The sequence below is a fragment of the Callospermophilus lateralis genome, chromosome 13, assembly GCF_048772815.1.
Source record: "Callospermophilus lateralis isolate mCalLat2 chromosome 13, mCalLat2.hap1, whole genome shotgun sequence".
NCBI classification, from domain to species: domain Eukaryota; kingdom Metazoa; phylum Chordata; class Mammalia; order Rodentia; family Sciuridae; genus Callospermophilus; species Callospermophilus lateralis.
In genome coordinates this window covers 100,628,365-100,656,152 of record NC_135317.1, presented here as the reverse complement: position 1 = coordinate 100,656,152, position 27,788 = coordinate 100,628,365, and the positions used below count along the sequence as shown (strand labels likewise).

Below are 27,788 nucleotides of genomic sequence, written 5' to 3'. Positions count from 1 at the left end.
AATATGTGTTAGACATGTTAAAATCCATAGAGAAATTGAAAATTAGCTTAAGTTGGACTATCTTCCAGGCTCACTGCCTGCCAAATTCCAACCCCACTTGAGATTTGTTTGTGAATTTTGTTGCCTGTTTTGTGCAATATATGCACCAGCCTAAAACTCCAGGCCTGTCTTTAGGCTTGTTCAGAGTCCCATTTGGTTCAGGGCTTGACTTTAGAGTCTCCAGCTGGAATCTCTGAAAATCAGACTCCAAATGTTAATTAGGATTAGGTTTTCACTTTGAAAACTAAAACCATTATTTTTTTCCTCTCTGCTTTTTAAAAATGTAAAATATTAAAAGCACAACCATGCAAATTGTAAAACCTCATTTATATTAACAACATTCATGAGAATTTATGCTTGTCTGAAGCTCCCCTGGAGCCACCACACCATCCTGGTGGGCTATCTGACTTCTGTCCTCTGTGCCTCCGGGCAAGCCACTTGCTCACACTGCTCATTCTCTCTACCACATTCCTTCTCCCTTTCCCTCCTCCCACCCCACCATTTTTCAGAAGTATTTTGCCCTTTTTGGGGGGTGGGGTCTTTCTGGTTTTATAGCCTTTCCATTTCTAGCTCAGGCTTGCAGATAATTTAAGATTACTCACCTGCAAAATGGGCATCCTGGAATTGCTACCTTCTTTTCTTCAACCCACCAGTCCTTCCATTTCTTCCCAATGGTTATGTGAGGTTGTGAGAGCAGTAAGCAGAGCTTAATCTATAAATAACTCCCTGCTCTGCTTTCCACAAAACTTCTTGTTCTGAAAATGTGTTTTAAATACATTTTAACCATGACACAAATGCAGTCATTGAGACTTATTCATGAATTCTATAGGGCATTGATTATTTTACTGTTTACCATCGTGATATTTGGTTTGACTCCTTTAATAAATAGTTATGTAAGCAAGCTCTTTGAGAAATTCATGCAAGTTGTCGTTCTCATTCATCCTACTAAAATGAATATTCCTTTAAGTGGAATAATTTTTATTAAATTCTTGTCTGTTACAATAACCGTGTACTACAATACTTCCTACTAAGTTTCTTATACCTTATTTTCTAAGTATATAAATTCTGTATATGTCCACCTATAAATGTACATATACTCACGTGTGTGTATATGTGTGTACATTGTGTATCTGTTCTTTAGATGAATCCAACAATAAAGTGACAAGAGAGAAAGGGACACCACTCCTGAAATGATTGGTTACAACTATTTTTAAGTTAAGCAAATAATATTTGTAATGGGAAAATGTTCATATAAAATCTTAACTAGTAGATTCAAATCTCAACTCCACCCTCATTAAGTATGTTTATTTGTAATATTTCTTAAACTTAATTTTAATTCTATAAAAGTCATATATATGCTGGGTGTAAAGAGCCCTTCAACACCCTGCATTCATCTTGAAGATCAGCAGTTCCTGTCCCTCTGCCTCCCTCCCAGAGGAGACACTGTCTTTTTATTTCTGTGGCATTCTATTTCTTCTAGAATTTGCATGTATATTTAATACATATTATATATGTGCATATATATGATTACACAACATATATGAAACACTTCTACTAAATTTGATTATTTTGACTTAGGACATTACTGACTTTCTAATGTAAAATGTGGATTTTAACTGTGAGATCTTCACACACACACACACACACACACATACACACACACACACACCTGCACCCTGCTTGTATAGGTACCCAATGTTTCTAATTCCTGAGAGTGGGACAAGTGGAAGTCCCAGGAGAAGCAGGAGAAACAGGGACAAGGTTGGAAGTAATAGTGAATACTGCCTCGCTTGGGATATGAACATTTTACCGAAAGCATTTCACAGCCTCATACATTTCTCCACCAGGAAGTGATGAAATCAGATGCGATACATTATTAGAGATACGGCCCATGGAGAATGACATGAGACCCAAAGTGATTATAATACAGTGAACAAATTTGAAAGGATAGATGGTGAGGGCCAGTCTCACAGATACCTGCAATACAGAAAGAAGTCATCTAATTACCTGGTACATGAATGCTTACTACCTTAACCTTCAAAAAGAAAAGGAAGCAGGCGGATAGGAGAACAGAATGGGCCTGGCTTTAGGTTGAGTGACTTCAGCAGAACTGGAAATAAAACCTGGAGTTGAAGAATACAGTCTCTATGGGGACTTACCTTGAGAGATGTCGGGGGTCTAGGTGGTCACTTAAGGCAGCTGAGTGAACCAGGTCACATAGGGAGTGTGAGCTGGGAGAGCAGACGGGGAAGGCAGCCAGCAGAAGGCAATATCATGGAATAATACAGGAAGCAAGCTGGTTGAGGAGGCAGAGGAAGAGTAACTAGCAAGCTTGAAGACAACAGAGGAGTGTGTGGCCTTAGGCAAACAAGGAGGGAGGCTTTGGGGCACAGTGTTCACCGTAGCACAGTGGACACACAGGTTCACGATTCAGGAACTCAAATTCCTGGCAGTGCAGTGAGGAGAAACAATTATTTGACAAATAGATAAGACGCAGTATGCAGCAAGTCAAAATATTATTTCCAAAAGTCAGGCAGCACAAGGAGGTGGTGACCTGAGTGGGCGCTGCCCATGGAGAGACCAGAACTGTGTGTTGCTGTGAGAGAGAGTTGGGGCGAGGGGATGGGGACCCCAGGTGAAGGGGATAAAAGGGCTTTCACTACTGTTGCCTCTGCATCGAGTGGGAAGGGAATAACAATGGCTACAGACAAAATCTGTGGGGTGGAAGATGGAATTCAAGATATTTTGCATGCAGTGGGTTTTCATTTCTACGTATAGACTTCCCATTTCTGTGGATGGCAAGTTCTTCCATCCTGTTGCTCAGGACAAAATCCTCAATGCCATCTTAATTCCTCTTTCCCTTACCCTCCATACCACATCATTGGGAAATCCCATTGGCTGTACCTTTAAAGTATACCCACAAGCCAACCCCCTTGCACCATGGCCCTTGTGGCTCCTCTGGTCAACCATGACCATCAGCTTCCAGGACTACTGCCACAATCCCTGGCTGGTCTTAGCACTACCCCTCCTCACAGCCTCTTCTTAACCGCAGCCAGAACATCCTGTTGTTATACAAGTTAAATCATTGTTCTACTAAGGCCCCCAACAGTTCCCCATTTCACCCACAGCAAAAACCAAAGTCCGTACAATGGCTTACATGACCCCTCCAATGTCCCCTTTCTGACCACTGGATTGAAAACTACAGCTCTCCTCTAACCCTCCTCCTCTGCCCATCCCCTAGCACAGGGCCCTCCTGACTGCTTTACACTGCCATCATTTCTTAGAGAATCATTGCTTTCTAATTTGCTTTGTTGTATTTGTTATGTTTAATGCCCATTTTCCCCACTGGGATGTGAGCTCCACAGGGAGGGAACGCTGGTGTGTTCTATTCATCATTACAGCTCCAGTGCTCACCACAGTGAAGTGGCAGTAGATCTGCCGTGAGGGATGAGGCAGGAAGCCCACAGGATGAGGAGAGCATCAGCAGTGGCTGGGGGTGTGAAGAAGCAGCCTCACCCCTGTGGAGAGGGGGATTTTTGCCAACATGTGCAGAGTAAAAAGATTCACAGAAGACCCTGAGTTTTATGACTCCTTCGAGAGTCTTTTCTAGTGAATGCTTTTTTTGTTGAGCTTATAGTTAGCATCTCCCTGTTTTAGGGCTTTTGGTGTGGTGGAAGGAATTTGGACTCTCACGGTCCCTTTAGCTCTTTGAAGGCTGTTTGTGCACTGGACAAAGAAGACTTAGTTGCACATATTGCTTTTCTTCTCTTTAGTTGTGTGACCTCAATCAAAGTCTCTTAACTCCTATAGGAAAAAAAATATCTCTCTAGGTTGACTTATAAAGTTTTTTTCTGTTGAGTCTTAAATAAAACAATGCTTGCGAAAGCATCTTCACACAAGAAAATGCCACACGCATGTATGGGAATGGTATCCTTACCATGGAGCCCGGGGGTGGGGGCAGGTTCTGCAGCAGGCCTAGCTTGGACATAGCAATACTGTAGGTGGCCATCCCTTAGTGCCATCCCCTGGCAGTCCCCACGGAGGAAGCTGAGCCTCTCCCAGGAATTGTGCAGGTAAAGCTGCAGCAGAACTAAGACTAACTCAAGATAGGGCAAAGTTGCTGGAAGGGAAGGGAGCAGGCATGGGGTTATTAATGATGGTGGAATGTGATGATCATTATTATCTAAAATTCAGGTATGAAGACATGAATTGGTGTGAATATACTGTGTATACAACCAGAGATATGAAAAATTGTGTTCTATATGTGCTGTCATATATAAACACAAACAAACAAAAAAGAACTGAGAGGCGGGACAACTCTGCTCTTCTTCTTTAACTCCACCTGGTCCTTTCAGGCCCACAGCTCTGAGGGAGCTTTTCCTCTCCTGGGCTCTTCCTCTCCAAGCTGGTGTCAATGCTTCAATGGAGGAAGTCAACTACAGCTCCATCCTGGCCTCCCAGCAGAACGCCCCAACCCGACTGGGGAGCCTTCCTTGGGAAGCTCTCCTAATAGGAGTCACCCTCTGTAGAGCAGACACGTCTTCCGCCACATTTTGACTCTATTCATTGACAGAGTGACTAGAAGACAGAAAATGAGTCCTTGAAAATTTATCTAAATCAAACTGAACCCAACACAACCAAAGAACCATATACCTCTTTTGAAAACAGACTTATTACCTCATGCTTGTCTCAGTCCCCCTGGCCCAGTGACTCTAAGCCGTTATTTTCCCAGGAGAAATTCTCCATGGCCTCCTCAGCCTTATGCATGGCTTTCCTCCTTATTTAAGATCAGCCATGAAAATTTGGCAGGAGAATGATTCAAATGGGTCAGGAGCCCCCTGTGGCTCCTGTCAGGCTTGTTTTCCACCACCCATTCTAGCCTGCAATATACTTGCAAGAAGAAGTTGGCTGGAGATGTAAGCCACCGTGAGGCCGCCACTGAGGCCGCATTCCACCCGAGCAAGGCTCCAGCCAAGAGCCGGCTTCCTGAAGCGCAAACCCTGGGTGTCTGCTCACGTATGCACACGCGCACACACTCACATGCACACGCACACACACATGCACACACCAGTATCCTTGACAACAGAACTTGCTGTCCCTTGTGCCAGCCGTGTGTCTGCCACACATGGTATTTCCTTCTTTTCACCTCATGGCAACTGTTTTTCCTTTCTTCTCCCCACCCTCACCTCCTGTTTTCTGCTCCCTACACCAACTGACGTACAAATTTTCTCCTGGTTCGTACTGGAGTAGACTCATATTATTTTGTTTTGTTATTACAAACACAGATACTTCCAGTGCTAGGGAGAGAAAGAGTGAGAGAGAAATATGGAGGGGGGGTAAAGAAACCACAACCCCCAATGAAAACATGTTCTAACCCAGGAATGTACAATACTGCATGCACGCGAAGCATCTTCCCCCTCTCCAAGTTTAGCTACAGAAACCAGGCCTCCAAATTCCAGCACACAAGAAAACATTTTGTCCAGCTTTTTTTGTATCAGGCTCATACCATTTCTCAGTCTCCAAGTTTGCCATTCACCCCAGTGACTAAGATTTGCAGACATGTCATAGACTCCTTCCCAATGGACACCACAATAACAAAGCTTCGGTCACTCCTACAGGGCCGTTCACTCATTTCTTCTCTTAAAATTATATTTTTCTGAGTGCCCACCATGGTTTGAGATTGCAAAACTCAACAAGGAGCCCCCAAGAGAGTGAATACAACAGAGACCAAAATACAAGTTCCTGTCCAAGGAGCAATAACACAAAAGATATGAGCCAAGTCATATGGGGTCACAGAGAATAAAGCAAATAACTTTGGTCACGAGTGAAGGTTTTGTAGAGGGCAAACATTTGAAATGGGTTTAAAGGAGAGAGAGGAGTGTGTGGAAAGTCAAAGGTGTGAAAGGAAATGCAAGAATAAGCTGGCTGGAGATAGCTATTGGATTTTCTGCAATAATTCTGCATAACAAGGAATCCACAAGTATCAATGTAATTAGGAGCAAAATGTTTTTCCCACCCTTGCACCTGCAGGTTGGGCAACGTGACTCTATATTAGGTTATGGAATGCATTCAGGGATACTCCATGAGTTTCCTCTCAGGCACCCAGGTACCCAGTTTTCAGGCCAGCAGCTACCCAGGTACGTTCTTCTCATCCTGGAACACCCGGGCACAGAAGGAAGGGCTAAGGCATGCCAGTGCATTTAAATCTTCTTGTTGAGCGTAGCCTCTGTCACTCATGTTCCATTAATCAGGAAAGCCACATGGCTAAGTCCAAAGACAGTAGAACATACTCTAATAGTGAATTCATGGCAAAGAAAGGAGCATCCAAAGAACTGTAGATCAATACTAGTTAGCCCTTCGAGTCACAAATTCCAATTCACTCCACCTTACTCTAAGACTTTGCAAAAGTCATTTGTAGTATCAAGTTTAGAATCTGGATTCTCATGATTTATATCAGATTGCAGTGAAGCTTTTCTTAGTCTGAGCCCCACACAGTAAAATAACAAATTCTGCTTCTCCTAGTCATCTCATGTACAAAGTGGAGCAGAAACAAAACAACCCCAATAAACATTCCCATTCAAGGAGAATAATGAGAGGCACTGATGCACCCCAACTCTGAAATCCCTTTGAGCAAGAGTTGCAAAAACCTCTGCCGTGAGGGGCGGGAGCACTTCTTGTATAGAAACTGTTGACAACTCCCTGGGCCTAGCTTCCAGGGAATCCCTCTTCATAGCCCTTGCTCTGGTCATGGAAGTCCCTCCTGTTCTGTCCTCTTCTTTGGTCACATATAGGGAGCACTAGGGAACTAGGGAACGTTCCCTTTTGAAAATTGAGCAGCTCTGTCCATCTGTTTTCTCCTGGTAGAAGATAGTGAGTTCAAAGGTCCTTTTCTGTTCTCTAAAAATAAGTCTCCTTTAATCCAAGCTAATGGTGCTTTTGGAAACTCAACTCTTACAAGATTTGTGCTTTTGTATATATTTAATTCTAGTTGAATTTATATGCCAGGAGCTATCCTCACAAGTCTTTTCAATCTGCACCTCTTTTTTAATTACAGCTCTTCTGAATTTGCACAGCTTCCCTCAGACAGAGGTCTTGGTCTCCCCTTCAGCACTTTCTTTGTTGGCTTCATGGACCTCCTAGGTGCCACGTGATCCAATTAGAGGTCCTAACAAATGGGGTCCTGGTCTACCATTGGCCTGTTTTTATTTTTTATTCATTTTTTGTTTTGTTTTTGCCTGAAGTTGTCTTCTCTTCAGTCCTAGAAAGCTTTTCTAACATAAGGCATTACAATTGGCCTTCCACATGCACGTGTTCCACATCCATGGACTCAACTAACTATAGCTTAAAAGTATTGGGGGAAATAATTGCATCTGCACTGAACATGTGCAGGCTTTTTCTTGCCGTGATTCCCATACAATATAATATAGCAGCTATTTGTACAGCATTTACGTTATGTTAGGCATTAAAAGGTAATCTAGAGATGATTTAAAGTATGGAGGATGTGTGTATATTAAATACAAACACTGCACCATTTTATAAAGGGATTGAGGATCCATAAGCTTGGTACATGTGGGGTCCTAGACCCATTCCCCATGGGTCCTGAAGGTTGATATCCTATTTTATCTTTGGATGGCTGGAGCTGAGAAACAGCTTTATTGTTTTAGTACTACAAGTCATAGAATTTCTAATATTTGCTATTCCCTGTCAATTGTGCTGGCAGAGCAGCAGCATTTTCTGAGCTCATCTTTTCTTGCAAAATCTTTTCAAATTAATGTGATAACCACCAACTAATCCTAGTGATAGTCTTCTTCAAAGTCTCTTTACTCAAAGCCAATAGGGTATTAATAAATTTTCTGAACTGCAAATTATAACAGTTAGCAATGTAAATTACTCACAAGTAACTATAGGAAACATTTTATTAAATATTTTGCTGCTGCATTAATGAGGAACATCAGTTTTCCAGCCTTCTAAGACATTTCCTTTGCTTCTTGCTGCTCTACTTGAGATCCAAACCACATGTTTTAGTTCTTTTATGGTCACATCCACCTCTGATACTAATCCCTCTGTCAGTCAGCCATTGCTGCAATAATGTCACATGACAACCCCAAAATATCAGTGGCATATAACAGAAAATATTATTAGTTTTCTCAGTGAAGCAAACAAATATCATCTTGGGGAAGTGTGCAATGATTCAAGGTCGAAGAGGTGACTACGGGGTAGATCACTGAGTCTGTATACCTTGCACCTAACGAAGGTTATACATAGGAAAATATGGATTAACCAGGATGGGCTACAATCTCAAATTAACCATGAAACCTCTGTGCTTTAACACCACAAAGGATTTACCTCTCACTAATGTGAAATCTGGTATCTTCTCTAAAGTGGCAGAGAAGAAATTCAGATAGGCTAGTAACTCTTTGAGTCCCTTGGGCCAAAAGTAAAGCATGGTTTTGATTTTTGATCCCATTTCCCAGAACATGGTCACAGAGCTCAATAGCGCCATAAACAAGGCAGGGAAACATACAGGAACATATGGCTAACTGGTGAGCTTATGATATCTCTATGAGAGAGAAAGGGTGAGAGGACTGGTAATTCAGGAAGGGATCATACTGGCAAATTGGGACCAGACAGGTGGTGAGACCTTATCATTACCTTCCTGAACTAATGTTACAGTGGAGGGCCACCTCACTCAACTGAGGAAGTGGAAAGGGAGGGGAGAAAAGAGGCTTAATAAAAAAAACCATTTCTGCAATGGAAGGACACGTGTTTGATTATTGGGCATGGTAATGATAATGGAGGTGGAGAGAAAGTAACTGGACTGGAAGGGCAGGGGTGGCGTATTCCAATGCTATGGGCTACCTGCCACACTAATATCTCAGTTTGCTCTGAAATAAGTGCAGTCAAGAGCTCCTCATTATACATGTTTTGAACAGCCCTTGTAGGGAGCAAATACCTGGCTCCTGCCTGCACAGTTGGAGGGTGAGTGCTTATGAGTGTGCTGCTGCTGTACCTATTCTGGATGCTCAGGAAGACCAGCTTCTGGAGAGCAGGCCCTATGTTCCATCTCCTGTGCTTAAACTCACCCCATATGTACAATCTAATTTAATATCAAACATTCCATAAATAGTTAATAAAAACTTACAATTGGCTAAGTGATACTCATTATCATTTGTCTATTCTTGTCATGTATTTTTTGGTCACTTCCTTATGCATTAAATAGGGAATATTGGGGTTCAGAGCTAGAAGTAGTGCTTTGCTTTTTACTTTATTTTTTAATCAGAGACACCAAGTAGTAAATTGAATGTGTATTCTGCAGACGTGGAAGACCCTGAACAAACTGAGATGAGCCCTACTCCCCAATGTCCTCTCCTGTGCTGGTTTGGAAATTTAAAACGCTTAAGTTTAATTTTTGCCTGTATTGCTCATTCCCCAAGTGACCTTTGTCCCCTTTGTCTCATTTTCCCCATCAGTGGAATATGGATAATCATATTAATCTACCTCACCAGGCGATGTGAGGACTAATTAAAAATGAGATTAAATTCAACCGAAGTCTTTCTAATGTGAGAAATATGAAACTTGGTGGTGCATGTCTGAAATGCATTAGATTTCTGGAAATGGTCTCTGCCTTTGGAACTACATGTGACCCCGATGGCACTGTAGCTAAGGAGGGGGTGGCCAGGTTGGCCCTCTCTCCCCTGTCCTGGTTTCATGCCCCATGTGCCCAGCCTGAGGGCCAGACCTATCCAGAGCAGCCCGGGAGCTGGGGAGGAGAGCTGGCCTGCCTGTGTTCCTCGTGCCTCTCTTTTCAGGTGGGAGCTTTGAACATTGTGGGTTGGTGAATCAGCAAAATAGATCAATTGATAAATTCATGTATTCTGCTCATTCTCACTTCACCTGCGCAAAAAATGCCCATTCATTAGAGTTGGGTTTTCCAATTCTGTTTACCAGATCTCTACCTCCACTAGGTCATTTTGGGGTGCTATGTATGTTCTCATTTTTCCCTCAAATACTTGTCTGCTCAGTGTGGTTCATAAAGTACCAAGCTTCTCACAATTGAAGTTTCATTTTGCCTTGATATTTTTTATTTAGTTATATATATATATATATACATACATTAGTCATTGGCTCCTAGTACAACACCTGCTTTCCTCGGGAGGAGGAGAAGGTGCAGTCAGCTGGTGGGGATGGGTAAGCTGATCCTGGGGTGGGGAGTTCAGCACAGGTAGGGATGATGGATGAGAAGGAGAAACCAGGGAAAGAGACCAGCTGTGGCTCAGCATTGCTGCTGCCCCTCAATTACCAACAGCAAAACCCTGGGCTTATGCTGTGTGCTTCAGGAAGGTTTGCAGAGATTCTCTGCTTGCCCTGCAGCCGCGTTACATGTGGTCATTCTATCCCATAACTGGGCAAGTTAAGTGGTGAGATTTGCTGGGTTACAGAGCATAGTTAAAAGGGGAAGAATGACTAGATTATCTGATAGCTCTGCTTTCACAAGCGAGGAACCACTGATATCCAGAGGTTCCAGGCTGTTGCTCATGGGGGCGAGGTGAAGTAGCTGCGGTTACATGGTATAATTAATAACATTACTGAGTGCTTACTGTATGCAAGGTGCACATGGTGAGGAATTATTACCTTTATAACCAATCTTGTCATACTGAAGAGGAAACTGAGTGGCCAATAGGTACTTGACTTCCCAAGTTCCCGAGCTAGCAACCACAGGGCCAGTTAGTGAACCCAGGTAGCCTGATTCTCCAATCTGTGTTTTTAAACTGGTAGGAAGTCTAAAACCAGAGAAACAAATAAATGAACTATACACTAGAAATGAAAGTCTTTTTAAAAAACCTAAGAGAGGAACATGGGGGGCTGACCACCTATTAGGACACCTCTCTAGTAAGCTTTAGGCCAGAGGTAGAAGGGAAAGAGGTGTTCCAGTGAACCCTGCCTAGTGAGGGTCAGAGACTCAGGAGTCAGATGCTTTGGTCAGCAGATGAGAGCATAAGGTACACAGACAAGCAAGAGGAAAGGAAATGCGAATGAGACACTTGTGCAGAGAATAGGTTCCATGTGGGTGAAAGCGATTCTGGATGGATCAACAAATTAGTGAGAACAGAACAGGCAGGCTGACAACCTGAGTGCATGACATCCTGGGGATGACAGCCACAATAATCAGCCACACAAATTGAATTGTCCATAGATACAAGATCTGAAAACTAGACGGAGGCTAAAAGAAACAAGACAATTGGCAAGAAAATACTGGAGAATAAACATGATACCCCCCTCTTGTCATTCCTTAACTCAAGTGGGCCTGGTGTTGCTGGGGGTGATAGAATAGTTGTGTCTAAGTTGTGGAGAAAGCTTGGAAATCAGGCAGGAAAGAAATGTGCTGAGACCCTCTACGTTTATGTGGGAAAAGAAAATGTATGCAGCCTCTCACTGTGAGCTAGGACACACTTGCTCCCTGATCTTGATCGGCATCCTGTGGCTCAGGCCTTGGATGGTGGTAGATTCTTTCTAGCTTTACAATGAGCAAATTTTTTGAGAAAACCATATCATGATTTAAATAGTCAAAATGTCATTAACCTTCATGTCTACCCATCTTCTCCCCAAATATAACCACTCACCCAGTACCATCAACCTTCCTCCCTAATGCCATTTCTGTTTGCCCTTTCTATTCTGTCACAGACAGCCAATTCTGTTCTCAGTTTATGTTGCTTGAAATCAACTTCTTCCTGCTCTGGGGCCCTCTAGCTCTCTGTTGAACCTTCCCTACATTGTCCCTGGAGTCAACCTTTGAAGCATAACTTTGTCATGTTCTTCTGTTCAAAAAAATAAACAAACAATCACCTTCAGTTGTTCCTTGTTGTCTTTAGGATATGGACCGAATTCTCCTGGATAGAGATTTTGACTGAGTTCCAAACTTGGATTGCCAACACTCAAAGCAGAAAACCACAAATATATCTTTTCTTTTCTCATCTCAACTCTTGGCTGGTATTTGGCCTTCCTGGGGGGATTATTCTCCCCACTTCTCAGCCCAAATCCTATTCATCCTTCAAAGATTAGGCCTAATCCTGAGCACTCCATAAAGCTCTTCCAAAAAGCGCCTTCTTCCCTTTCGGCATTTCTGTAGCTCTCAGCGTTGGTGACATCAGTGACTCTGGGAATTTTCCCTCCATTTGCCTAGAACCACAGGAGAGACTCTTCTCCACTGTCTCACATGTCAGAGTTCGGTCCTACTCAGTGCTTGTCCCACAGAAGCCTCTTTAATGTATAGACTGCATTATGCATGAAATCTACTGGTCCCTTGTGCATGAGACGCTCTAAGTATGTATGGGGCAGGAATCCCAGAATCTAGCCAGGAGCCTGGGCCTGGCTCTCACGAGCTGTTTGCCATTTCGTGTCTGATGTGATACACTTACATATTTCTGTGATACTGAGTATTCCTGAGACAGAGGGTGGCTGCCTTCTGCCAGTGGTGTCAGTGAGCTTGCCCAGGTGAGCAGGACTGAGAGGCAAAGTGGAGAATGTCACTTACAAAGCTGGAGGCAGCATGGGCAGGTCAGGCCTGGGCATCAGAGAGTGGCTCCACCTCCTGTCTTCAGACTCATTCCTTTACAGCTCCAGTTTTTGGACATTCCCTCTAGAACATAGCCAGATAATGGTACCTACCCCAACGGGCCATTACGGGGATTCAGTGAGATCATGTGCGCAGGCCTGACTGTGCACATAGGAAATAAAAGGATAGTGCTTTGCTTCTACATGATGGTTTATATTTTATAAAAAGTTTTACCTGCAGGTTTGCTCCCTGTACCTGAAACTTCCTGAGAAATTGTGTGTGTGTGCGTATGGGTGAGTGTGTATAAAAAATGTTTGTTGTGTGTAATATAATTATGTATTAGTAATTGCTACTCATATATATGTCTCACATGTATGAGAGGAAACATCAATGTGTGTCATATATGTACTATGCATGTATACTGGTGTATATTCATACATTAATGTAAGCACATATGTATGCCCATATGCACTGTTTATATGTGAAAGGGAGTGGGGAAGGGAGACAAGTGCCCTGAGCTACATCCCATGAACACGGATGAAGCCCAAGAGCCGAGGGCGCAGGTCCACCTGGTGAACACTTCTGAGAGAGTGGGCTGTGGCCGTGGCCTGGAAGGCCTTCGCCAGCTGCTCTGGTTCCGAAACTTCTCTGGCCCTGGGAGTCTCGGCTTTCTCCTCACGGTTTCCCCAGAGCATCTGGCTACTGAGAGGGGGACAGAGGGAGAAAAAGGGAGAGGTGGAAGGAGGGAGAGGATGAGAGAGATTGAGAAAGAAAAAAATACTCAGCAAGCGGCAGAAAGGCCAAGAAAAGTAGTAAACCAAACAGTGAATACCGTGTTTCCTCCCACCGTCTGCGTACCCACCCTGGGCACCTTCCACCACAGCTCTGGAAGCTCAGGAGCCAAGAAATGCCGAGCTTCCCGGCAGGCATGTTAGTGTGATGTGGGTGGAGAGCACGAAGGTTGGGGCCGTGGTGGGACTTCCGGTGGCCAGCTGGGTCCTGCCTCAACCTGCCATAAACTGAAGGCAGGCCAAAAAACCAGCAGACAGAGCAGAGGGAAGTACAGGCTGCAGGTGCCTGCAGGACCCAGGAGTCCCTAGAGGCTCCATCCTTGCCAGGGTCCACCTGCCTTCCCTGCTCTTGTCCCAGCTACAGGTTTTCTCTCATCCCAGCCTCCCCTTTTCCTTCCAGAACCATGTGAGCTCTTGAGCAGAGCAGGTACCACTAAATGTTCCACACAAGACAACTGGTGCAGGGCCCAGAGGAGTGGCCAAGGCGTGACTGTTTAGGAGGTGACGGAGGGCAGGCACAGGAGGTCCTGCTCCAATCAGCTTGGTGCCTATGGTGGCCTGAGATTCTGCTCTGTCTTGTTGGTCTGGATCTTTAAATTTGGTATCTGTTAAACGCCTATGTGAGCCTATTTCTGGAAGGTCAGCTAAGCTATTTTCAGGTGATACTTTAAGGTCAGTAATTGCTAGAACAAATACTTGCGGCAGTTAGAGAACAAGATTGGGGAAAGGTGACCTAATCTTGGGGGAAAGGCAAGAAGAGTGGGAAAAGTTCTCACTTCTTAGTTTACAGAGTCAATTCTGAGGCAACTCCACCAGATGCGCTCCAAGTGTTCATTAGACACTGACTGGTTTGGGAGCTGTGCTTGCGCACAGCGCTTCCTGCTGAGGGAAGCAGGGAAACAGAGAGCAGGACAACAAAGAAGCACTCTTTCCTTTGGTCCCTGCAGAGTTGGAACCTCCTGCATTCCAGGTTTCTGTCTCTGACCTGGAAATCAAGTAGGCTGGCTCCATTTAGCTGGAGAGGAGTCAGAAATGTCCCCAAGCAGACAATTGCTAAGCTATTGCTCTTTTAAAGAAGAAAGCCAGGTGTGCTGGAGCAAGACTGTGTCAGGCCACCTTGCAGCCACCTATGCCCACCATGCAGGCTGTGAAAGCAAGACAAGGAAGTTCTGAGAACAAAGAGGCCCACCCACCCACACTGGAGACACCAGCAAGGGGAGATAGAGTGTCCTTGCTCATTCCTGAGGGAGTCCAGGCTCAGACTCTACTGCACCGTGAACGCCATTCTCTGGGGTCCCAGAGGTTGTTGCTGGACAGCTTTTTGAGAAGTGTGGTTCTGTGGTTCCAGAAGGAGGGAGATGAGGCTACCATGAAGTAAGATTTTGACAGCAAAGGACAGAGACCCTGGGTCCTTTGTAGAATTTGGATTGAGTGTACCAGTGACCTGATGGAAAGGAGGGGAAGGTTTTGTTGGTGGCTTTGTTTGTTTAAGACGTGGAGTTGAGGTTCAATGCAGAAGGCCACATAGTGACTCAGAGTGAAGGAATAAACAGGGTGGCTGGAATCCAGCCCAGGGAGCACCCACAGCCTGCAGAGGTTTCTATGCTGTCTTGGTGGCCAGAGGGGAGAGGGGCAGGGCAAGAGGTCCTGAGCACTTTACCTCACTGAGGCCTCTGGGCCATCAGAAGGCCAGGACACCTTCCCTAGTCCCGGTGGCTGATGCGGTGGCTCTCGACAGAGGGGCAGGTGGCACTTGCCATGGCTTATGCAGGACCTAGTGGAGGTTCTGACTGAGCCAACGTTCCCTGGCACAGATGTACGCAGACCCCACCTAAAAATTCCCCTGCCCATCTCGTTTTTCGCAACTGTATCTCTGTCCCCCCTCCACTTCTCCCATGCCTTGGGGTAGGCACAATTCACTCGGGTTGGGCCATGTTGGGCCTAGAGGACAGGTAGGTGGGACACAGATTGGTGTCCTGAGACTTAAGGTGGACAGTCTATGTGACTCTGCAGCTTTATTTGCAGCTAAATAAAAGGGCTGTGAGGAAGTTCATTTTGCCTGGAAAATCAGCCCCCAGGATTCTCCTCACCTTCCTGCTTTTCTGTGGCACATGTCATAGAAGAAGTACCTGTAATGGTTTGGGGTTTTTCAGAGGCTAGTATGTGCAGGTCACCACTCTGATTTTGAGGAGTGCCTAGTTTCTGGAAGCTAGGAAGGCCCGTGTCTGTTCTCACATGCCTCAGGCCCACTTCCCTCATCCCTTTCCCACTCAGATGTGCATTTGTGGTGACAGGGCATGGGCAGGAGGCTCTCAGGGATGAGCACACCGACGGTTTTGACTCTAAGGTGTTAGAGTTTTGAAGTTTTTCTGACCAGAGTCTATGCAGAGAACTTTCCCACCAACCTGTGATGGCTGGTGCAATGGCTAGCATGATGGCAGACTCCTGCCGCCTTCAAGAAGCCATGAGGTACTGGGCTTACTGTGGGGCAGGCGCGGACATTCACTCCTTCATAGGTTCACAGCAGTCCTGTGAGGGGTGTTATTCATCTTCTCACGAGGATGTTGCTTGGGTCTACGTAACTTGCCCAGATTCTGGTAGTTGGAAAGGAGCGGGGCTGGACTCTACAATGGTCCAACTAGCACACGTCTAGGTCTTGGTGTTTTCCTGGGCAGAAGCTGTTAAGCTCTGGGCACCTTGAAGGAGATGGAAACATGGCAGGTAAAGGAAGTCACTCAATCTCGTTTTCTTTGCTTTTCTTTTTCCATCTCAATTCATCTCACCTGTTTTTCCAGTGACTATCATTTGCACCCCTCAGGACTTTGCTCTGGTCCTAGTGTCAGACACAGGAGAGCTGATCCCAATCAGGCTTTGCCTTCGGCCCCTGAAAGATACACTTTTGCCATCTTTGTGGGTCGGGCATATAGCACAAGTGGAGGTTGGATCCCTCTTAAAGAAGCTGCACAACTGCATGTGGGTCAGAAACCCTCCGCAGACCCCAAGACCAGACCTCACGTCTGCACCCTCCCCTGTCCAACAAGTGCGTATGTCCTCATTTTCCTTCTTTCAACTACTTTTGCTTATAGCTGTTTGCACAATTGACCTTTGGCCTTCAAGGAGATATTCTGCAGTTTCACCTGTCAGCTTGTAACCCAGAAGTCCTTGGCATCTTAGCAACTAATGACTTAGCCAAGGCCTGGATTTGAGTCATGAAGACTTTGGGGCCGATGAGCAGATTTCCTAGCTCCCAAGTGAGCCAGCCAACCTGTGCAGCATAGCATGACTGTGGCATTCCCTATCAGTCCTCGCAGAGTCTCCATATGAAATATCAGCCAAGTAACTTATAATTCTCCGCCTTGCAAGGGCAAAAACCTAGTCCTCTGTTCCTTGATTACAGATTTGCAAACGTTCCCAGGCTAGCCCTGGTTTGCTGCCTTCTTTCTGCTCTAGTTTTTCCTCTCTTTCTGTTTTGGGTCCCTCGGGAGTTTCCCTTCCTTTCTTAAGATCCCAGCTGTAGAACCAAGGGAATGTTGTTAAATTTTATTCAGCATTTTTAGATGGTTTATAGAGGGAGAACTTTCAGATGGTGTATTCTACGATTTCTTTCTACTTCCATAAATGGATAAATACAATACTCTGTACCTAGTAGAAATATACAAATCTGCATATATATACATTATTTAGAGATATATGTATACAAATCTTTCTCAGCTGCAGTGTGCACGGTGTCTATGTTTATAAGAAGAAAGAGGAGCTAGGATGTAGCTGTATATCTGGATTCCATTCCCAGAAACACACAAAAAAAAGTAAATATAATAAGAAGAAAAGTGCCAGATGCCCTTAAAAGTATACCTGAGTCTAAATTATGTAATTCTTATAGAGCAGCATGCCTAGCAGATTTTCTAACAGTAGAGGAATAATGGAAAGGAAGGGGTCTGGACATAAAGAGTATTCCTGCTTCATGATGAAGTTAACTTCCCCCTTCAAACAGGGCAATCCTATTAATTTATCTGTTGAAAAAATACTACATCAGGCACTGAACTAGAGGCCTTTGATAGTGTATTTGGATAGTATAGCCTGAGCCTTTGATTGATGGACTATGAAGTTCGGTAATGCACCTACATGAACTATACCATAGAAACAGGAGACAGGAAAATCTTTGGATCCAGGAAGATGCATGAGATATTCCAGAGGAAGTTGTAGGTAAAGAAATATTCCTGCCCAATCTACTCCAAGGTATCTATTTTAATCATATGTTTTCCAAGATGGTAGCAAACCCAAAGATATGACTTTATGAGATGTTTCCATCCCATGGGGTGAGCCCTGGAAAAGTGCAAGAGCGCCATCCCTTCCTTCCCTCAAAGGACTGCAGTGAGCAGCCAGCACCAGCTTTTAGCACTCTGAGGCCCAGAAGTAATGCTCTGGGTTGCAAGCAGCTCTTGATGTGCGTGGAGCCCAATGTTGCTTCTTCCTGGAGACATGGGTCTCTAGAGACCGATGGGTCTACCAAGTCCCATGCCTCAGAGAAACTAGAGTGCCAGGGAGCTTATTTGGGATAAAACTAGACCCACAACTGAGGAAAAGAGAAATGAGGCTGTGAGCCCCAGGGGAACTGAGATTATGATTTTTCTTTGTCTCTGTGTTGGATTGCTAGATTCATTTTGCACAAATGCCCCATGTATGTGTTATTCACCACAACCAAAATACCTGACAAGGGGCTGGGGTTGTGGCTCAGTGGTAGAGCACTTGCCTAGCATGTGTGAGGCCCTGGGTTTCATCCTCAGCACCACATAAAAAATAAGTAGATAGATAAGTAAAATAAAGGTAATTTTTTTAAAGTCTGACAAGAACAATTTAGAGGGGAAAATGATTATTTTGAGCTCATGATTTCAGAGATTTGCTCCATAGTCATCTGACTTCATCACTCTGGGCCTGAGGTGAGGGAAGCATCATGTGGAAGGGTGTGGTAGAAGAAAGCTCCTCAGCTCATGGTGACTTGGAATAAGAAATAGAGCTAGGATCCAGGGAGGAATATAAACCCCAAAAGTATTCCTCCTCTAGTGACCTACTTCAGTCACACCCCACCTGCCTGCAGTTGTTGCCAGGTAGTCCATCCATATTATTAATCCATCAAATGGATTAACCCACTGATAAGGTTAAAACCCTCACAATGCCATCATTTTACCTCCCGCATTAACACAGGAGGTTTTGGGGAGTACCTCATATCAAACTTGTAATGATTTCTAAATCCCCTTTGTAGAGACACCAAAGGAAGTTAAGTTGCCCTTTGTTCCCAACAAAATAAATGCATAGTGAAATCATCAGATAGTGTTCATATGGCATCACAGAGAGAACACCAGACCAGGAACGAAGGAATTGGCTCTGTTCCCAGGTTTGCCACTAATTATCCTTAAACACAAGACAGTTCACTTTTTTAAGACTCCATTTCATCGTTTATAAAATGAAGGTCTTCAAGGCTCATCTATTCTTAGAATTTCATTTATCTATGTCCCTTTGGGGTGCAGGGGAGACAACTCTCTTTGACATAATGATTTCATCTCATTTGGATATATACCCAGTAGTGGGATTGCTAGATTGTATGATAGTTCTATTTCTATTTGAAAATTTTAAATTAGTGTACTGTAGTTATTCATAATAGTGGGGTCCATTTGACATAATCATACATGCATGGAATATAATTGGCTCCATTTCATTCCTCAGTGCATCCTCTTCCCCCGCCTCCTCCCACCCCCCTTTCCACTTCTTCTATTCTACTGGTCTTCCACTTCTTAATTAGTGCTTTATAGATATACATAAAGTTGGAATTGACTGTTGTACATTCATTGCATAAGTTTGTCAGTTTAATTCTGCAATTTGTTCCTTTCCTGTCCCCCTCCTCCTCCTCAGTCCCCTTTCTCTACTCCACTGATCTCCCCTGGGTCTTCATGGGATCTGCTCCCCTCCCCCCTTCTTTTGCTCTAAGCTTCCACTTATGAGAGAAAACACTTGACCCTCAACTTTCCGTGTCTGGCTTATTTAAATTAGCATGATGCTGTCCATCCATTTGCCAGAAAATGCCATCATTTCATTCCTCCTTATGACTGAGTAAAACTCCATTGTGTATATCACCACATTTTCTTTATCAGTTCATCTGTTGATGGGCACCTGGGCTGGTTTCATAGCCTGGCTGTTGTGAGTTGTGCTGCTGTGGTCACTGATGGGCCTGTGTCCCTGTGGCATGCTGAGGAGCCTCCATCCATGCTATTTTTCACAATGCTTGTACTATTTACATTCTTACCAAAAGTAAGCAAGGATTCCCTTTGCTCCATATCACTGCCAGCACTTGTGATTTTCTGTCTTATTGAGAAGCAAGTAGTGTCCCTGAAGGCCCCCCAAGGTCTCCCAAGTTTTGCCTGAGATCCTAAGAGAGGTCCTGTAATAGGACTCCCCCTTTTATATTTTTTGCTGTCTTTGGGTAGGAAGCCCAGGCAGGACAGACGCAGTAGGCGGAAACATGGTGTCTGTTTTGTGCTATTACAGCAAAATACTTGAGCCAAGGAAATTTAAAATGAGCAGAAATTTACTGGCTCACTTTTCTGGTAGCTGAGAAATCCAAAGTCAAGGGGCCAGCATCTGGTGAGGCTTACTCATGGCAGGGGTAGAAGGGTAACAGAAGGTAGGGTAGGGCAAGGGAGAGGGCAAATGTGTCCTTCATGAGGAGCTCTTTCCTTTGATAAAAGCATTAATCTCTTCATGTTTTAGTTCGCTTTATTTCACTGTGACCAAAAGAATTGACAGGAACAAAGTAGAGGAGGAAAAGTTAATTTTGGCTCATGGTTCCAGAGGTTTCAGTCCATAGATGGTCAACTCCTAGCTCTGGGCCCCGGTAAGGCAGCACATCCTGGTGGAAGGGCGCGGTGGAGGAAAGCAGGCTCGTGACGTGGCATCAGGACGTAGAGGGAGCTCTGTTGTCCAGAGACAAAATAAAGGCCCACCTGCCTTGACCTGCCTTCTCCAATCAGGCTACCTGCCTACAATTTTCACCCAGTTAATCCACATCAGTGAATTTTCCCACCAATCAGGATACAACTTTAATACTTGAGTCATTTCACCTCAGAACCTTCTTGCATTGTCTCACCTGAGCTTTGAGAGACACCTCATATCCAAACCACAACACTTCATGAAGAAGAATCTCCATGCCCAATTACCTCTTAAAACTCCTCACTTCTTTATATTGTTGCAATGGCAATTGCATCAACACAAGTTTGGGAACATGAATATTCAACCCATATGGGATGAGAAGGAGAATGGCAATCAGACAGAATGTCACCATTCACTGAAGCACTGAAGAAAAAGGGAAGTAGTGCTCAGATTCATCTACTGTACCTAGAGCTTCGTCCTGCTGCAAGGGCTCCTCCAGGTGCCGTGCCACGGCCACTTTGGAAAAGGGCTTCTTTGGGGCCTGCTGTAGCCCAGTGAAGAAATGGATGTGGGTCTGATTTGTTACTCTCAAAATTGGGAAGTTGGATAGAAAAACTGGTGTTTGGCATCAGGTGAAGATATGCTTAACCTCTCCTTGTCTGAAACACTCCCTGACTAACAGAACAGGATTCTCCCCCCCCCCCCCCCACACCTTACCTACAGGGAGACAGTTCCTTTTGGCTGAGATCCCACCCTGTAAGTGAGCAGAGCAGAAGGTCTGAAGGGCAGGTGGCCTTCCTAAAACCTCAGTGTGGTCTCCAGTGCTATTGCAATATGTGGAAGAAAAATGCCCTTAGTCCGATTCGAGTAAGGGAGGCTTTATTAGCCAATCAAAGTTTGAGGAGCTTCCCTGAGGGTGGGCTCTGGGATGGGCAGCCTGGGACTCTCCCTGCCCCTCTATTTTCATCCTCTCCTCCCTCTTAGACCGCCTCCTCTTCAGAATCTCCCAGCCCTAGGCAGAACCAACCTCTGATAGCAGACTCTTCCACCCCCAAGACCCCATTTAAGTTTTCTCCACTTCTTGATGATAGATCTGAGCTACCACACTTAGCTAAAATTTCTTACAGTGGGTTTCCTCAAGGGGCAGAAGTATGTTTTAATTATCTCCGTGTCTCCATATTAGTACCTCGCCCATGTAGGCACAGAGTGAAGAACATAGAGAGATTAAATGAATAGCTACAACCACAGGCATCACAGAGGACACCATCTCTGCCCTCACCCTATGGCAAAGAAGCTTTAAAACAGGAACTGCCACTGGGCCAAAGAGGCTGCCCTTGCTCTGTTATAAGGATGCTCTGCTGTGGGAATAGCATTAATACATAAAGACGAAATTATGTGCACATCTGGGAAGTTTCCAAAGTGGTACAGGTGGTGTGGACAGAGAGCCTTTCCTGCAAGTGCACCGTGATTCACACACAGCCATCCATTTGGCCACCTTGACGTCCTAGAACACTGCTAACTCTGGAGGCTGGCATGACAGGCCTTCCTTTGACAATTGAGACAGGTCTCCTGAAGCCCATGCCCCACAAGAAGGGCAGCCCAGGCTGTCTCTGAGATTTAGATATTTAAATGAGTTATAATTCTAAGGGCTTGAATGTTTACCTCAAAGATCAATCAGACCTGAAGGGTGTGTGTGTGTGTGTGTGTGTGTGTGTGTGTGTGTGTGTGTGTTAAGGAGGCACATTTAGGAAATAGGAGAGCTTTCCTGTGCAGTGAAAATAACAGTCTTGTGTTGATGGCTATGTGTACTCTCAGTGGTTAAAAGGCAGATAAGCAGGTATTTCCTAAACATTTTTTCTTTTATCAAGATAATTGAAATAAAAATGGAAAAGGGGCCCATAAAGAATAAGCTTCAGGTATTTGAAAAATGCACTGGTGTTATGGGAAAAAGTGAGCATATGTTTGTGTGGCAAAACTCAGCCACGTACACAGTGTGCCTAGAGAGCAAGCCCAGGACCCTCCCTCGGGACGTTTCCTGGGAGCAGTGGTGGCCCAGATCCGACACCTTGCAGTCACTGAGGTTGGAATCTCCTACTCTACATCCAGTCTTCAGAGGCTTTCAAACTTTGGATCAATTAGTCATTTTCCCTCCTAGTTTTCCATTGTAACTTTGTACTCAAGCTGTCAAGCATCCCAGGCACATGTTGCCATAGCAGACTCTGTTTGTTGAGGGTGGAGTGGTTGATTTTGGCAGATTGGGGAGGAGCAATTAATTCTAATAGGTATAGAGTACATTAAATACATGGGTCTTTTCAACCTTTTCTCTGTATTTCTGCTCCTTTTCATAAATTTTCTTCTCTTCCCAAATGATCATTTAAAAGTTGAAAAGAAGGAGCTTCTAGAAATCATTTGGGGTCATCACAGTAGAAGTCCAATGGGACATAGAAAAGCTCACATTGACCATGACTGCCCTTTTCAAAATACCTTCCCTAGTGTTCTTGCGATAAGAAGCCCTCTGTGGTGAGGCCTCTGCAAATCAAGATTTCTCAGCATTCCTTACTCAACCCATTCAAAGTGAAGGTTGTTTTTATGAAAAGGAAGACATCTTTAGACCCACTTTTAATTCTCCATGTGAAGAACATACTTACATGTGTATAAGAAAAGTGTTTTGGATGTTCTTTAAATTTTTATAGAAAATTACATGGAAAAGAAAAAAAGGAACAGATGAAGTTTTGTCAATGTGTCAGTCCAGGTAGGAGGAGAAGAAACAGATGTAGTGTTAGATGAGAAAAATATTCTCTAAACACTTGAAAAAGGCCTAGGAAACTCCGGGGAATCTCAGCAGATATCTGGTCCTCCCAGGAGGATCCAAGAGCATCCACAGGATGTGCCAATTGTATTTTAACTCTGATTATTTGGCTGCAAGTTTTTACCCAAGACCTGAATGTACATTTAGTCCTAGTTCTCCAGGACTGGAGGGACAGGCTCCAGTGTTAAAGACAAACGCCCATCTCGGAATCTTTGTCTTGCATCCCAGAGCGCCCTGTGTTGAAAACAGAATTCATTCTCACTTCCTGCTCTCCGCTGACATTGCCATACAGATGTGCAGCAGCTGTTGTGCTCCACACACGCTCAGCAGCTTTGCAGAGGTTGGCAACCCGGTCTGCATCTGGAATGGGCTGTGCAAATAAGCTCAGGGCCCCACAGAATACATCAAAATGTTGAAGTAATCGCTGGGACGAGTCTGTTCTGACATAGCTCAATTGCTGAAAATTATTTAATGATCATTTCTGAGTTCAGTGATCTATCTCATCAAAGCCCAGTGAAACAGGGAATAATCCTTCTATTTGACATTTAGGGAGGCCACGGGGAGAGAAAGTGATTTGAACATGGAAACTGGGAGGTGACCTTAGAATCCCAGAGTTTTGTGACCCAAACAGTTTGTGTGCGAGATGCGCACTGAGGCTTTACAGTTGGGTGTGAGCTCAGGACAGTGAGCAGCCGCTGCACCTGAGAAGGTGGGCTGCCTGCCTGCTGCCCAGGGTGCTGTGGGCCGTGCTCCCCTCAGAGGTGGTTCCCTGGAGAGGCAGTTGTGGGCTGCTGAGCTATTTGTAACTGCTCGTTGCTGTTCTTATCACACATTCCCTTCGGGGGTGAAACAGTCCATTAACTCTGGTTTCTTCTGGGCCCCTTTCCCATTTTGGTTCCTGTTAACTGGCAGCAGTAAAAGGAGTTAGTGAAACAGTTTCACTTTCTCTGCTCTAACCCTGGGCCAAGCTGCTGGGCATCAGGTGTCTGTGTGTGTGGGAACATTCCTGTGCTAGCCCTGGTGTCCTCAACCCTAGGACCACTGCACTCTGGACAGACATCATTGCAGTCTTTAGAACACCCAAGGACTGCTAGAGTCTCTAAGCACCAGTCCTGAGTGCACCAGGTGACAGGCCAGGGATTGTGGTCCTCAAGGTGGGAGGAGCTGCAGAAAGCCAAGCTATGTGCCAAGCACTGCCTGAGCCCAGCTGCCAGCTGTGTGACCAGATGATTCCTATCATCTCTATACACCCCTGGTTTCTCACTGACAAAGTGGGACTTTAAAAGCGAATCCTGTCTAATACACAGAACTTTTCTGAGGTCAACAAAGCTAAAATGTGTGAACCTTTTTGTAATCACATATTATAAAGACCTAGTATTTATAAGAAGGCAAAAAAGTTGATCAAGGAATTTAATGAGCATCCCAGACCTTACAGTAGGCCAGGAGCAGGTTCTGCAAGAGAAATCTGACAATTTCTTAGGCCCGATGGTCTTATCTCAAGGTTTTTCCACCTCTTGAGGATGTGTCCTGCTCCTTAGGTGCTCATCCAGAGTCTCTCTGGAGCTCCATGGGGGGCTGGGGTTGAGGAGTGGGAAACAGGGTCAGAGATAGCAAAACCGCACTGGACTCTGACCTCAGCCTCCTTACAGCCTTTTCAAGCAGATGGTTGGTGTGACACGATCAACAACCGGGCCTACTGCCACTATGATGGAGGAGACTGCTGCTCTTCTACACTCTCCTCCAAAAAGGTACGTGAGGGTGCCTGGGTCAGCATGGGGACAGTGGAAGGAAGGCAGGTTCTCTGGCCAGCTCTGCTTCACAGTGCAGCAGACTTGATTTTTAATCCCTAAGAGAATGATAATGACGTCAGAAGTTATAAACATTGGAATGTCTAAAGTGACAAGATTGAGGGTAACAGTCTTTAGTATAGGGTCTTAGAAAACACCAGTCCTTTAAATTGTCAATCATAAATGCAATGCTTTTTCTAATGAAAGTCTCATATCTGCTCATCATTGTCTGGGGAAATTCTTCTATAGGCAGGGAAAACAATGGTTTCTAGCCCTTAAGGATACTGGGTTACCAGTGAAGTGCTTCCCCTCTATCATTCATCTTCATAATTAAATTAATAGTCAGATGGCATCATACAGCGGTATTGCAGGAACATGTTCATCGGCTGCTGAACACCACCTGGAGTGCTCTCTGAACCAGACCATAGTCGTAATCCCCTATTTGATGCCCCTGATCGCTGTTATGCTTGGCTCTGTTAAATTTATAGACAGGCTCAAGTGAAGTCTATAAAATTAAATAGGCTGAAATTTTATAATAAAATAGGTAAAAATCCAAGTGCTCTGAAGATATTTGAAGCTAGCTGGCGAGCTTGATGAATCAGAAAAATGCAGTAATTATTTCTTTCCTTGTACCTGTCTCTGCAATAAAGCCACGCCTACCAAGGTCACCTATATGTGGATCTGAACACTTTCTCTTTCTTTGCTAATGTATTTTGCTGACTCACTGTGTGCTGGGCACTATTTTCACCATTTGCATGAACTAACTTATTCAATATAGAGCATGTAGGGGCTTATCATATCACTATTCAATATGGCCCTCATTTGCTCTAAAAATCAATAAATCCTGAACTAAGAGAAACAGATCAAGAGCTTGGGCCACAGGTCAGAAATCAGGCCAGCTGGTTCTGTTCCATCTTGTGACAATAACTGGGAACAGAGACCATCTTTCTTATACAGGAAGCTTGGATTCTGGAGGAAGAAGGCAGGCAGCTCTCCCCCTCTCACTATGCAAACCTATGACTTATCTTTAATGGGCACCAGTGCCTGTCACTCACAAGAACCGGAGTGTAGAGGAACACCCCCTCTGTTGACTACAACATCACACTTTACTTCATTTGTGCAAATATGCTGAGATACTTCCCCAAACAACCCCACCCATTCTCTAATCCACTTGCCCAATCCCGAGCCCATCTCTCCAGTGTACTTGGACCAGTCTTGTACATGATATGTCTATTTAATTTTATCTCATTTGATTGCCAGTGGCCAGAGGGTAAAATATCTAACTTTTTTGAATTAATTTTTTATTTGTTTTAATTAGTTATACATGACAGTAGAATGCATTTATGCATTTTGATCTTTTACACCTTGTTTCCAAAATGTCCAGTTCTCTTTGATGCTGGTTATAGACACTCAAATAGGGTGCTCATCTGCTGGTATCAGTGCAAGCAGGAAGAAGACAACTTTTGCTTGACCATACCTGGCACAAAGAAGGGAGAATTACACGAAAGGAAGCAATACCACCACAAAGAGTGAGTGGGTGGCTCGATGCCAAAGCATATCCTGGGCTCAGGAGAGCAAGACTTCATGTGTATAGAGATGTTAAAGATGATCCTAGTGCCCCAAGAGCACTGAAGAGTGGAGCCAGAGAGACAATCTCCAGAGCTGGCTTTCCACATAGTCCTTCCACTGTCCTGAGTTAAACCAGGTAGCCCTGCCTTCCCTAGGAGGGAATGAGCTAATATCAATCCCTCCATCACACAGGAATATTGTGACGATGTTAACAGCAACAAAAACAATAGTGTAAGACATACGAGGTATCATTAGAAGTAGTCACTTTAGGTGTCTGGCCACGATGGGCATCTCACACCCATCAGTTCACTTAAACCACACACTCTGTTTCTGTTGTCCTTCTCACTCTCTGTATGGAGAAAGCAAAGTGAAGAAGGATGATCTTGTCTGAAATGACATGGTCTGAAATGACTGAGTGTTCATTCCAGCTCTGATACTGAATTGTGATCCCACTTCCTCCAGAACCGAGTGAGAACCGTGGAAGCCAGTGGAAACATGTGGCACCTGGCAGGCACACCCGTTATTTCAACTTCTCTTTCCTTCCCCTAGGTCATTCCATTTGCTGCTGACTGTGACCAGGATGAGTGCACCTGCCGAGACCCCAAAGCAGAAGAAAATCAGTAACTGTGGGACCTGGGACTGAGCCCGTCCCTCCTCTGCCCTGGAGGCAGGCAGAGTGAGAGGCCTCCACAGGAGGAAACACAGGGCAGGTGAAGGAGAAAGGTCACCAAGTGGAGGAAGGAGAGCGTGTGGACCATCTGTTAAGAAACACGAGAGGATATTTATAGGTGTCAACTAACATATCAACTAGTCCAAGTAGGGAAGAATTATAGGCAAAAGTTTCTTTAAAGTGGAAGTTGATTAAAAGAGGAAGGAGAAATCAGATAGATAAACAAGGACCTCCTCCCCATCAATAGTCTACTCCACCCACCTTAGCTCCTGCCCGACTCCCCACTCTGCACCCCACTGACTGCTCAGCCCCACCAAACGTGTGATCCATTATCGGAATGCTAGAAGGAAAGTCGCCAGGGACACTCTGTCAATGCTCATTTCAAATGGATTGTCACCTTTCAGGGCTTGTCTGCTCTAAACTGGCCTTTCCCTTCCTTTTGTGTAGTCTCTCTTAAATAATGAGGTTAGTTAATAATTCTTTATAAGTATTTAAACATAATTATATAAATATATTATATATTATATTTTTTGCTGTTTACTAAGCTGAAAATTACCCATTGTTCCACACATGCTGCTGTGAAGTTCATGTCCAAATGAATGCTGAGGCTTTGAGGACACTCAAGTTCTTCTGCCATTTTCTATGTGTA

The 27,788-nt window shown here is 44.5% G+C and overlaps 1 protein-coding gene across 1 annotated transcript in view; it reads left to right on the top strand.

Annotated features, from left to right (window-relative positions):
- Positions 1–27,093, top strand: part of Pappa2 (pappalysin 2) — a 236,353-nt gene extending 209,260 nt beyond the window's left edge. Inside the window, exons 21-22 of the mRNA XM_076831977.2 lie at positions 24,763–24,861; positions 27,019–27,093. Coding sequence (XP_076688092.2) covers positions 24,763–24,861; positions 27,019–27,093 — 174 coding nt within the window. The remainder of the gene's footprint in view (positions 1–24,762; positions 24,862–27,018) is intronic.
- Positions 27,094–27,788: the final 695 nt, after the last annotated feature.